This window comes from Dipodomys ordii, unplaced genomic scaffold (genome assembly GCF_000151885.1).
Source record: "Dipodomys ordii isolate 6190 unplaced genomic scaffold, Dord_2.0 Scaffold96, whole genome shotgun sequence".
NCBI classification, from domain to species: Eukaryota; Metazoa; Chordata; class Mammalia; order Rodentia; family Heteromyidae; genus Dipodomys; species Dipodomys ordii.
The window spans coordinates 5,318,520-5,332,298 of NW_012267312.1; the positions used below are offsets into that span (position 1 = coordinate 5,318,520).

Sequence of the window (13,779 nt, forward strand, 5' to 3'; positions counted from 1 at the left end):
AACCCAGGGCCTCATGCATGTGAAGCAAACACTCTACCACTGAGCCACCTTCCCAGCCCCAAGTTTTATTTTTAATTGACACAATAAATGTACATATTTATGGAATACAACATGTTCTTTTGATACATGCACACACTGTGTAATGATCAAATAAGATAATTAATATAATCCTTCAATGTTCATCATTTCTTTGTAGAGAAAACATTCAAAATCTTTTGCTATTTTGAAATATAGATTATTCTTCACTGTAGCCACCTGGCTGTGTAATTGAACACTAAGGCTATGCTCAGAAAGACTAAGAGGACATGTTTTTTCATATGTGGATTGCAAACCCCAAATACAACCTCCCATGTAAGCATACACAGAGGCATATGCATATGCATATATAAGTCATATATATGATTTACTTGACTATAGTATGTACAGGAGTGAAACTCCATGGATTAAGTCTTTTGAACAATTAACAGTTTAAAGAAAAGTAATCTGACATGAGATTGTAGTGGAGGGGGCTAATTGGAGGGGGTGGGTTAATGGGGACAAATACAGCAAGAATACTCAATGTCATTATGTGATTAAAGAAGTAAAAAATGTGAAATGGGGGGAAAGAACAGATGGGAGAAGGGAGAATGCTGGAACAAATGACCAATCAAGAAGTGCTGGACAGACATGTTACATTGTAACCTCCTTGTACAATGTTTTGAAATTCAGAAAATAAATAAAATTACACTATAATTTCTTTTAGAAGAACACTGGAAATTATTCCTGCATCTAACTGTAGCTTAATACCCACAGCAGGTCAATAGCCTTGAGAAGACCTTTTCAGTAGCCCTGATTCAGTCACTCCCCAGGCTACTGCCTCCACAAAGTCCTTCAACATAGTATGTCCTGAGAAATGCTTTGTTAGACAATTTCCTTGTGGTACAAACCTCATAGAGTGAATGCACACAGCTCAGATGGCTGTAACATCACAAACTGATATCATCTCATGTGACCACGGTCTGCCTCATATACAGCTTATCATGGATCAAGACACTGCAATCCGGAGCATGACTAAGCCCCTGCCAGACCAAGGAACAACAGAGGCCCAGTATTCCCACTTGGTACCCATGTTTTGCCTCTAATAAGCTATTCTCCAAATAGAAAGAACTAGCACTCCTTGGTTAATTCCAGGATGGAGAAAAAGAAATACAAGAAGATCCTTCAACACCTTATGATATCAGAAAGGAGGGGAGTGTTGAAGAAAAGATGGCGTGAAGGGGCTAGTCAATTACACCGAGCAAACTTGAAGCAGCTTCTAATGGCCAAAGCCAGAACAATGTGAAAAAGAAAATAACCACAGGATTACATCATAGCCTACAGGATAAAGCTACATGTCCATGAGTTTTTACTTCTGTAAGTTTTCATACCAATAAAAATGGGGAAGAACTGTTATTTCTTACCAAATAATCCCAATTTACAAAGGCAGAAGTAAATGAGGGGAATTGGAAATTACCATTAGGCAAAAAGAAAATGTCTTTGAAATTACCTTTAAGGTTAGTTTTTAAGACAAAACCAATCATGTTATTTACCTATATGAACATCCTTCATGTTTACCGATGTCCATAGAGTAGAATCTAAAGAGTTTTTTGGTTGGTTGTGGGGCATGAACTCAGGGCCTGGGCACTGCTCCTGGCCTCTTTGTGCTCAAGGCTAGAGCTCTATCATTTGAGCCACAGCTCCACTTCTGGTTTTTTGAGTCATTAATTGGGAGGGAAGGGATGGTAGGAGAAAAACAAAGGAGGAGGTAACAATGCTCAATAGGAAATGTACTCATTACCTTTCTCATGTAACTGTAACCCCTTTGCACAGTATTTTTACAATAAAAACATATTTTAAAAAAGTATCACAGGGACTTTTCTGCACAGCCTGTCTTCAAACCTCAATCTTCAGATCTCAGCCTCCTGAATAACTAGGATTACAGACATGAGCCACTGGCACACAGCAAATCTAAAGGAACACTTAATCTACCCCCCCCAGCCTGACTTACTCTTCAAATACTCCAAGACTTTCAGAGTTACTGGGCTACTGTACCACAATCTCCCCTCAGAATGACCTGTCACCTCCTCTTATCAAAATCCTTCTTCCAAATGTCGTTGCCATGATGCTTCCCTTTATCCCAAACATTCAAGCTTCTTAAAATTAAAAGAAAAAAAATGCCACCAGGTGTGGTTGCACATGCCTATCATCCCAACACTGGGGAGACTGAGTCAGGGAGATTTCAATTTGAGATCAGCTTGAGCTACATAGGAAATTCCAGGCCAGCATGATCTAAATATCAAGACTCAATTTCGAGAAAATAATTAAGTTCCTCAAATACAAAGAAGGCAAGAACATCCAACACAGCCAAAAGGAGCATAAGGAGACTTGGTCACTAAAGGTCGTATGGTATTCTGGATGAGATCTTGCAACAAAAAAAAGGAAATCACATAAGTATGGAATCTAGTTAATACTAAGTCACCAATATTGGTGCACTAATCATGACAAACATGCCATGTTAGTGTAAAATGTGAATAGTAGAGAAACTGGCCAGGAGATATTGGGACCCTGCTGTACTAACATTTCAGTTTGAGCTTTGCTACGCATTATCTATTGGCTCCCATTCCCAGCACCTCTGAATCCACATTTCTCTGTATTTCAGAGAGTAAAAGGCTGCAAAGCATAGTCCCTAGTTTCTCTGATCCTTAGACTATGGACCAATCTGCTTTTGAGAGATTTGGAAGATCAAAGGCATTATTTTCTATAGCTGTATATGCATGACGTATCCATTAGTGGATGCCTTGGCAGAAGTGGGCTGTCATGCTCACTGTCTCCTCACCATTTTTGCAAGGTAGAAATCAATGTCTCTTAAAATATGATGATGGTGGCACACACCAGTGGCTTATGCTAGTCAGGAGCTGCAATTTGAGGATTGCAGTTCGAAATCAGCCCAAGCAGAAGAGTCTGGGAATTCTTAGATCCAATGAACTCCAAAAAGTCAGAAATAAAGCAGTAGCTCAAGTGGTAGAGTGCTAGCCTTAAGCAAAACAAACAAAAAAGAAAAGCTCAGGCACAGTGCCCAGGACCTGAGTTCAAGTCCCAGGGCCAGCACAAACATAATATCAGTCTAGAAACTCAGTATCCTAAAATACATAAAAGACACACTTGTAACCAGGATCTAGTGCCTCATACCTGTAATCCTAGCTACTCAGGAGGCTGAGATCTGAGGATTATTGTTTAAAGCCAGCTTGAGCAGGAAAGTTTGTATGACTTTTATCTCCAGTTAACCACCAAAATGCCAGTAATGGAGCTGTGGGTCGAGTAGTAGAGTGTTAGCCTTAAGCAAAAAGCCCAAGCCCAGAGTTCAAACCCCTAGGACTGGTGTAAATGAAAAAGAAAAAGAAAGACACACTCATGATGTTGTTCAGTAGATTGGGCTTAGTAAAGCAAAGGAGATTCATATGTATTAGGAAATAATTTTCCACAGGATTAAAATTTTAAAAGAAAGGAAAAGAAAAATAGACAAATAGGGAAGAAGAAGCAAGACAGACTTCCTAGTAAGCTTTATATAAAAAAAAAACATCCTTTTAGAACTCTGTTAATTGAGGTTTTATTATGACATAGCCATTAATCAGTCTGCACATGGTCTGGATTACCACTCTTCGGAAAAAATGTTTCAGTGTTTCTTCCACACAACTACAAATCCTAAATTGGCTCCAAAGTCAGAAACTCAAAGCTGTGTAGGACTATGTCCTTTGGTCATACCTGGAGCCAACTCCATTTATAATTCTGCTCTGATTGCAGAAACTTATTCTAATTCAACAGAGGTTTTTTTTAATATATATATATTTTTTTTTCTTGACTTCCACTGCTCATGACCAATTGGTCGTCAGAGTGGTGTCTAGAATCTTTTTTATCCTATAATTGTTAATGTTTTCCTAGGCATAAATTATTTTATCTTAACTTCTCCCATCAAATGGACATGCTTCGTGATAGTAAACCAAAGTCACTCATCATCCCAAACAATAACCAGACATGGTGGTGTATGCCTGGAATCCTGGCACAGATACATATAGGCAAGAATATCATGTGTTTATGACCAGTCTGGGATCCTTAGCCAAGGCTTCTCTCTCTCTCTCTCTCTCTCTCTCTCTGTCTCTCTCTCTCTCTCCTCTCTCTCTTCTGTCGGTTGTGGGGCTTGAACTCTAGGCCTGGGTGCTGTTGCTGTGCTCTTCAGCTCAAGGCCAGTACTCTGCTGCTTGAGCCACAGTGCCAAGAGATGAGTCTTGCAGACTTTCCTGCCCAGGCTGGCTTTGAACTGTGATCCTCAGATCTCAGTCTCCTGAGTAGCTAGGATTATAGGTGTGATCCACTAGTGCCTGACCCAAGGTCTTCTCTTTAACAAGCAAGGGTCGAGCACTTGCATAGTATTCATAAAGCTCTGGATTTTATCCCTAGAACTACATACTTAAAAAAAATCCTCAGATATATCAACATTGAAATGTACCAGAACTACATACTTAAAAAAAAATCCTCAAATATATCAACATTGAAATGTACCAGATTTTAAACATATTTCATGAAAAATTGGCTTCAAAATTTTATTTAAGGAATTGTAATACTGCTTTAGAAGTTCATGTTCCTATTACAAGTAATAAATTGTTCATGGTAAAAAAAAATATTTTCTCTGAACTCTGGGCCTGGGCACTGTCCTTCAGCTCTTCAGCTTAAGGCTAGCACTCTAACACTTGAGTCACACCACCATTTCTGGCTTTTTCTGCTTACTTGGTGCTGAGGGATCAAACCCAGGACCTCATGCATGCAAGGCAAGCACTTTACCACTGAGCTACCTTCCAAGCCCCTTGCTGGTTGTTTTTGAGATGGAATCTTGTAGACTTTTTTGCTTGAGCTGACTTCAAACTGTGATTCTCAGATCTCAACCTCTTGAGTAGCTAGAATTACAGGTTTCAGCCACCAGCACCCAACTACTCATAAATTATATCTCTTATACGTATTGTACCTCAATCGAGAATCGAGGTTTGGGAAGGCTATTAGGGTATTTCTTTTATCATTCCACATGGTTTCTCACTGGAAGATGTGGAAGGGGGGATATTTGAAACTAATAGAAAACAGCTTTTAGCTACATGATATTGATGACGACACATAACCCAAAATGGCAAATTGAGGGATCTGTTTTATGGATTTTACTAAAGGTTTTTGTTTTAGTTATTTTGAAGACAGTTCTGCATTTGAACTATTCAGTCACAAAGTTCTATTTTTCCTCCCATCATTATTACTCTAAATACAATTTAACATCATCAAAAATCAACATATTTAATGATAAAATGCACCATCAGCTTTATATAAAAGCCGATGAGATGGAAGTGGCGCTGTGGCTCAAGTGGTAGAGTGCTCTCCTTGAGCTGAAGAGCTCAGGGACAGCGCCCACGCCCAGAGTTCAAACTCCATGACAGACAGACAAAAAAAAAAAAGCTGATGAGAAACTAAAATTTGTTTTGCAACAGTACTGGAGTTTGAATTCAGGGCCTTGTGTCTGCAGCAGGGATTCTTAACCTGAGTACCACGGTCTGCTATAGAAATCATTGCAAGTACTTTGAAGGGCCCATAAACCTGTTGCCATTGAACATGTGTTTGGTACATGAATACACTTTCTTAGGGGAAACTGACAGCTTTCAGTAATCAGGGTTTGGGACATAAGGGTTGTAGCTTGAGGACATTCTTTATTATGACACATGCTAGAACATTTGCTTTAGAAACATGTAGCATCATCCATTAGAAAGAATATTGCACATTCACCAAGAAATGTATAGACTTGGAAAAAATTACATTACATGAAGTACGTCAGATCCAGAGAAACAAAGGATGGATGTTTTCTCTCATAGGTGGAAGCTATAACTAATCTATAAGTGTAAAAGTAAATGCATACGGGGTTGTATGCAAGGGTACACAAATGTATCATCTGAAAAGTGGTATTTTCAAGGGAGAATTCAAAAAGTGTAAACACGTGCAGGGTTGTATGCCACTGTACACAAATATACTCCCTGAAGGATGGTATTTGCAGAGGAGAATTCAGACAGTGTAATTCTTTAGAAAAACGAACTCACAGTCCAACAAAATGAATACTAGGAAACCGGTACTGGAATGATATGGGGGGAAGTCAAGGGGAGGGAGAAGGGAAGTGAAGGGAGAAAGGGAGAAAAATGCAGTCATAATATTCAAAGTATATCCTATGGAATTAAGAATTGAGGGGAGGGGTTGGGTTAGGAGGGATGAAGGAGAAGGATGAAGAAGAGGAAATCAATCAAGATGCATTGCATTCATAAAATGATTTGTTGAACAGTAAATCATTTATACAACTGCATAAAGATAATAAAATATAATTTAAAAACCATGTATTTCCTTGATATTTGTCTCTGTTTAATATGGAGTCAGAGAGGCAAAGACACTTAAAACAAGGGAAAAGACTATCATTTATGGTCTTTTGAATATGTTAGCTTCTTCTTAACTAGTGATGTTCAGTAGAACTTTCTGCAATGAGGAACATGTATATATTTTAGTAGCTTCTGAACAAAGATCAACTTCAGGACACTGCTAGGAAAACATGATCTAAAGACTAAGCTGAAGAATTCTTTGTTAAGTCTATCTGCTGCCTGAATACCTTCATTCATATAAAAGTTCCTTTAAAGAAGTTAAAGATAGCAAGTGGTTATGAATGAATTAATTGAACTAAAATAGACTCTATGGAAAGCTCAAGTATTATGTTTTTTAAAAAGATTAGATCAAAGCCCAATAAAATAAGCACTAGAAAATCAGTATATACAAGAGGGGTTGGGGCCAAGGGGAAAGAGGTAGACAAATGAAGGGGTAAAGGAGGAGAGAATGCAGCCAAGAATTCATGGTATATACCACAAAATTAAGAAAAATAAGAGAGGGGCTGGGAAGGTGGCTCAGTGGTAGAGTGCTTGCTTCACATGCATTAAGCCCTGGGTTCAATTCCTAGCTCCACATAAACAGAAAAGGCCAGAAGTGGTGCTGTGGCTCAAGTGGTAGAGTACTAACCTTGAGCTGAAGTGCTGAGAGACAGTGCCCAGGCCCAGAGTTCAAGACCCACGACTGACAAAAAAAAAAAGAATAAATCTTTAAAGCTGTAAGAAAACAAAGAATAAGAGAAAAGGTGGGCTGAAGGGGGGTGAGAATGTTGAAGGGGATGACACTGATCAAGATGCATTGTATTCATAAACTGTTAAATGGTACCCCTTTTGTACATCTACTTAAAGCATAATAAAAATAAGCTAAGCATATAGCTTAAAATCCTCTCCAAAAAAGGGGAAGAGATTATGTCTATGGGATCTGTGGATACATTTTCGTTTGTTTTTTTTTTTTTTTTTTTGGTCCAGTCGTGGGCCTGAACTCTGGGCCTGGGTGCTGTCCCTCAGCTCTTCAGCTCAAGGCTAGTGCTCTACCACTTGAGCCACAGTGCCACTTCTGGCTTTTTTCTTTTTGCTTATGTGGTGCTGAGGAATCAAACTCAGGGCCTCAGGCATGCAAGGCAAGCACTCTACCACTGAGCCACCTTCCCAGCCCCTGTGGATACATTTTCTATCCAATAGAATGAACTCTAGGAAGTTTCACAGGAGATCAACTTTGCTCTTTAAAGAACTGTATGTACAGAAATATCACCAGCTGAGGGAGATGGTGACATGACAGAATGTGATTGCAGATTTTTACTGTCAGGAGGTTTACAGTAGCCTAGCAGTAAATACGTGCTACTTTTCATGGGCTGCGAAGGATTGCTCAGAGAGCAGAGTAGGAAATCAGAGAGAATTCTTTCCAGACTATAAGAAAGAACAAAGAACTACCAGAATGTAGACAAATGAAATGCAGAATTTCTATTGACTGGTAACTCTTTTGTGCCTCCTTTTTTTGTGCCTGAACTGGGTCTTGAACCCAAGGCCTTGCACTTCTTGCTTGACTTTTTGCCCAAGGCTGGTGCTCTGTCACTTGAGCCATAAATCCACTTCTAGTTTTCTTGCTGGCTAATTGGACATAAAGTCTCTCAGACTTATCTGCTCAGGCTGGCTTCAAACTGCAATCCTCAGCCTCTTAAATCAGCACGTTGCTTCTCATATCTCTTTTTGAGATAGGGTTTCACTATGTAACCCAAGCTGACCTCAAACTTGCTGTCCTCAAGGGCTAGGATTATGGGCATATGCTATCATGCTCAACTGTTTAATCCCTTTTAAAGCATGAATGTCTATAAAAAGTTATATTAGCTTCCTACTCCACCATCATAGGATAGATGTGAGTGGAGAAGTTAACTTACCTGTTGAGTCATATGGATCTAAAGCTAGAGAAGAAGTGTATTTGAAGAGTTACAGTTAAGAAATTACCTGAGGAGGGTCATCCACATGGACCTTAGATGATAACATCCTGGACTTGAAGCTGATGCCGTAACAGAATGAAAATACTTAGGAACTTTGCATATAGGAGGGAGATGAAGCATTGGATTCCATTTTCAGTATCTGTTATACTGTCATTGTTTCCATCTTGAATAATATATCTCACTTTTTCTCTTGGATCACTTATGCTGGGTCAAGCCAGCTGCCAAATCATGAGAGAGCTCTGTGGAGAGGCCTATGTGGTATGGGAGCAGAGCTTTCCAACAATTGTAGAAAAACAATTAAAAGAAGATCGTCCCCTTCCCCCAGCACCACACACAAAAGCCAATCCTTCCAATAAAACTGTAGGCCATGCCAATAACTTGATTGTAACCCTATGAGAGTCCTTGAGCCAGCAAAGCTATGGCCAGATGTTGATTTATAAAATTCTGATAGATTAAATCATATTTGTTTCCAACAAATGGGAGAAAAGAGAAAGTAAAAACAGAGAAAGGAAGAAAGGATGTTTGGCTTGAAGTTAGATTATTTTATTGTACTTCTCATAGTGTATTTCATAACCTTCTCTTAGCATACTGCAGCAGATAACTGTTTATTATCTGGCCAGATTCCCTTGTTACCCAGATTAATGTTCTTATTTCCCAGCTGTTGGGAGCCTCTGCTGGCTAATGGCTCCCTGGTTTCCACCTTCTCTAAAGAATTGTCCTCAACTGAGAGAAGCACTCACCCCTTTGCTGGAGGCAAGCCAACATTTAGTTGCTATGGAGAGATAAAAGATTAGCCTCCTTGTGTTTGAAAGGAAAGTAAGAGTTGTAGCCTGCAGGTTTTACAAGTCTGAGCATTCCTGGTGCTAAACTTCACCTGAGCCTCCATCCTGGCCTGGCTCTTTTCTGCTTCTTCAGTTACAGGTTTTCTGGAAGGCAATCCCTCAACAAATCATAGGCTCTGCCTGAAGAGAACCAAGTGAAGACTCATCTTCCTAAATTTCAGATACCCCAAGTGGCCGTGCCTCACAGAATTGTCACAAATGGAAGAGTATAATTTTATGTCTTCTTAAAATAGTATATTAAAGCCGGGTGCTGGTGGCTCACACCTGTAATCCTAGCTACTCAGGAGGCTGAGTTCTGAGGATCGCAGTTCAAAGCCAGCCGGGGGCAGAAAAGTCCATGAGACTCTTATCTCCAATAAGCCACTAGAAAACGAAGTGGTGCTGTGGCTCAAGTGGTAGAGCACTAGCCTTGAGCTGAAGAACTGAGGGACAGCGCCCAAGCCCAGAGTTCAAGCCCATGATCGACCAAAAAAAAAGTATATTAAACATAAAATAGCTGACTACTAACTTTGGTTTATTTCATATGTTTCTAGATTGGTGGTTCATAATCACATTTTCTATTTTTATCAATGAGTACACATTGAAGGTCTACATGACCTTGAGCTATTATTTATACAAATGAGCTTCTGGTCAAAATATAAGTATATGACAACCTTATCTGGTAGTATATGTTTTGTTTTGTGTTTTTTACAGAATGTAAAAGTACTAAATTCAACACTTGAATCTCAGTGCTACCAAAGGGTTCTTAAAATTATTAAGGTTCTGCAGCAGATAACTGTTTATTGTCTGGCCAGATTCTTAAAATACAGAATTTAAAAGTACTAAACACAGCACCTGAATCTCAGTGCTACCAAAGATTTTTAAAAATTCTCTGTCTAGGGGCTGGGAAGGTGGCTCAATGGTGGAGCGCTTGCTTTGCATGCCAGAGGCCCTGGGTTCAATTCCTCAGCACCACATAACCAAAAAGAAAAAAGCCGGAAGTGGCGCCGTGGCTCAAGTGGCCTTGAGCTGAAGAGCTGAGCACAGCGCCCAGGCCTAGAGTTCAGGCCCCACGACCGGACCCAAAAATAAATAAATAAATAAAAATAAAATTCTCTGTCTAGGGCTGGGAAGGTGGCTCAGTGGTAGAGCATTTGCCTTGCATGCTCGAGGCCCTGGGTTCGATTCCTCAGCACCACTTAAGTAAAAGCCGGAAGTGGCGCTGTGGCTCAAGTTGTAGAGTGCTAGCCTTGAGCTGAAGAGCTGAGGGACAGCGCCCAGGCCCAGAGTTCAGGCCCCACGACCGGACCCAAAATAAAAAAAATAAAATAAAATTCTTTGTCTAAACCATCTCTCATGGTTTGTGATTTAAAGTCTCTCTCTCTCTCTCTCTCTCTCTCTCTCTCTCTCTCTCTCTATGTATATATATAAAACACTTAATAGCAACTAGAAAAAGTCACATATCCAATCTTCCTCAATAAGTTATTGTCAAATTTAGTCTATAAATACACATGATAAAATTTGCTTTAGGAAAGCAATGATTCTCTGGCTTATGACAATACCTTATTCTTTGAGACAGGAAAATCCCTGCAGTTCCCTGCATGCTTTCATGACCTATATTCCTTTACAAAATGGGAGCCACCGAAGATGATTTTCCCACTGAAAAATATGACCACCATGTCTCTTGTATTCTTGTGGTTCTAGCTAACACACATGAGTGTACAATCATAGATACGCCAAGAAAGCTTGTGTGGATAGAGGGAAGACAGAGGGACACCCTTTGGTTCTCCATGAGTAAGGGAGTTCTTAGTTGGAAAATTGTAATATGTTGGGAGGCTTTTCAAGAACTCTAGAAGTGAATCCTGCTTGCCTGACTGGTAGATAAGGCCTGCTCTGTTAATGCTTGGCAGTGTCCCTATGGAGGTGAGGCATGCCAAAGCAGCATGGAAGTGTGCATATGTATGTATGTGTGCATGTGTGGATGCATATGTGTGTGTGTTAGAAGGTACAGAGAAGAAAATCTTGCTTTACAGAGTGTCTGCTTTAACCCCAAAACACAGGCCCAGTATGCCAAAACTATCACTGAGGTCCTCTTGTTTGCATGCTTTGCTTTTCAAAATTTGTGGCAGAGAAACATGAAAACCCACAGGCGAGAAAAAGGAGGAGAATAGCTGGAGGATTAAACCTGTTCAAAGTAGAACAAAACCATCTGGAATGATTGTCCTAAACCTTTTCCTAACCATTAGAATTAACTGAAGAACATGTTGACCACCAATGTTTTTTTCTTGAGAGAGAAATTTCCCCAGAATGTTACACTGGGACAAGTTTACAGAGCTTATCCTCTCTTCTTTAACATCATCTGAAGTCTGTGAAAAGTGCCAACAATCAACTAGAAAGCAGTATGTGTCAGTCTGTTGGCCCAATTTAGTGGGACATGACTGGTATTTTTGTAGTTACATAGAATAATATTGAAAGTGTCAGAGTTCCCAGTACACAGTAAAGATAAGTACTACCGGTATTTTCACAATAAAAAAACTTATTAATGATAAAAAAGAAAAAAGATAAGTACTACTTCATGCATTTTCTGTTTCCATTCTGTAGGTAGGTATGGTTGGAGTCACTAGTTTCCATGGTACAGATTCATCTTATGCCTTTGTCTCAATGCCATTACTTTTTTTCAACTTTATTGAGCTATAATCAACAAAAATTATATGCATTTAAAGTGTGCCAGGTGATGTTTTGGTGCATATATTTATTGTAAAATACTCATGACAATTACCATTCTCATCATTTTCTATGGTTACCATTCAGGATTATGCATTGATAGCATTCCCTTGCACACTCAAAACTTTCCTTATTTGGATAATAAATAATATAGTCTTCCTAATAAATAAGTCATGGTAGGATGCTTTTTAGAACCAGTACAACTAGAAAGTGATTTACAGCACTCTGGAACATATAAGGTTTGTCTAGGTAATCCTTTCTTCCCTCCGAATGAAGGATTCTAAGGATCTAAGAAAGGCTTTGGAGGGCTGATGACAGAAGTCTTTGCTTTCCCCTGATTTATTCAGGGCATAGATGGTATGTCACATGAAATACTAGGCCAAGTACTGATTATCCTCAACCACTTTTTGACATCTTTTCTAGTAAGATGCAACTCTAGGAGTGCTGGAATTGAGTTTCTATTCCATTACTAAGTAGTGTATGATCCTGACTAAAGGAGCCTCTTTCTTCGAAGCCTTGGTTTACTTATCTGTGAAATGAGGTGGTAGAACGCAGCACATCTTTTCAAACTTTATTCCCTTCTCTGTAAGAAGCCTTTAGAAAGGTTCTTTCTTTTGCGACATAAGTCTGCACAAGACTCATTTGCCTAGGCTGTCTCCTAGTATCAAAAACCTTGAAGGCTGTACTTATGGAAACAGATACTATACTTAAGATTCAAAAAAGCTGCCCAAATAAAGCTGTGATGGGTACATAGCTCATGGCAGTCAACCAGTGGTATAATTTACAAAAATTCTGGCACATCATGACAAAACTGAGAATAACTGGATTGAGGAAAAGAGAAATACTAAGAAAATCAAAGCACCACAGTATGTGCCGAGAATGGTAGGCAGTAAGCCCTTAATTGCTAGCTGAAGAGTGATATTTTAATACAGTAGATTAAATGGCAGAGAGAAAGAGAAGAGACTGTGAAGAAAGACACTTCCAGAAAACATTCTTGAAATGAACATCATGAAATATCTGTGACAGGTTATAGCCTGCTCAGTTGAGTGAAACCTAAGGGGTTTTTCCTTCTGGAACATTCTTTGATTTCACAACAGAAAACCTAAGAATACCAGTACCCAAGAATGAAAACTTGCAACTTTTTATTGAAATCTTTCATGGAAGATTTTCGTTTTTAGCCAGCTTTGCTTGTGACGAGAAGTAGAGATTTTTTTTTTCCTATCCTGGGAAGCTTTTTTTTTTCCTTTGAAAGCATCCATTTTCCATTCACTGCTGTCAAAATAATAGTCACACACTGGCTGTTGTCAGTTATGGTCATCACTCAGAGACCCAAATTCTGGAGGAAACAAATGGAAAATGAATCTAAACTGATGGCAATTTTGACTTTTAAAATGATAATTTGTCTAGGTACTGGTGGCTCATGCCTGTAATCCCTAGCTGCTCAGAGGGCTGAGATCTGAGGATTGTGATTCAAAGCAAACCTGGGAAGAAAAGTCCATGAGACTTTTATCTCCAAAAGCTAGAAGTGGAGCTGTGGCTCAAGTGGTAGAGTGCTAGCCTTGAGTACAAAAGCTCAGGGACAGTGCCTAAGCCCTGAGGTCAAGCCTCATGCCTGACAAATGAATGAATGAATGAATGAATAAATAAATAAATAAATCCCACTTTTGGGCATTTACCCAAATGTTTACAAACAAGACCACACTAAAGCTACCAGCACAACAATGTTTATTGCAGCATTATTTACCATAGCTAAGATATGGAACCAACCCAGATGCCCCTCACTAGATGAATGGATCAAGAAAATGTGGTATATAT

At 39.3% G+C, this 13,779-nt stretch overlaps 1 protein-coding gene across 1 annotated transcript in view; it reads right to left on the minus strand.

Annotated features, from left to right (window-relative positions):
- The window catches only part of Srpx (sushi-repeat containing protein, X-linked), a 74,704-nt gene that overhangs the window by 31,258 nt on the left and 29,667 nt on the right, over positions 1 to 13,779 (minus strand). Inside the window, exon 2 of the mRNA XM_013026734.1 lies at positions 8,360 to 8,383. Within this exon, the coding sequence (XP_012882188.1) occupies positions 8,360 to 8,383 (24 nt within the window). The remainder of the gene's footprint in view (positions 1 to 8,359; positions 8,384 to 13,779) is intronic.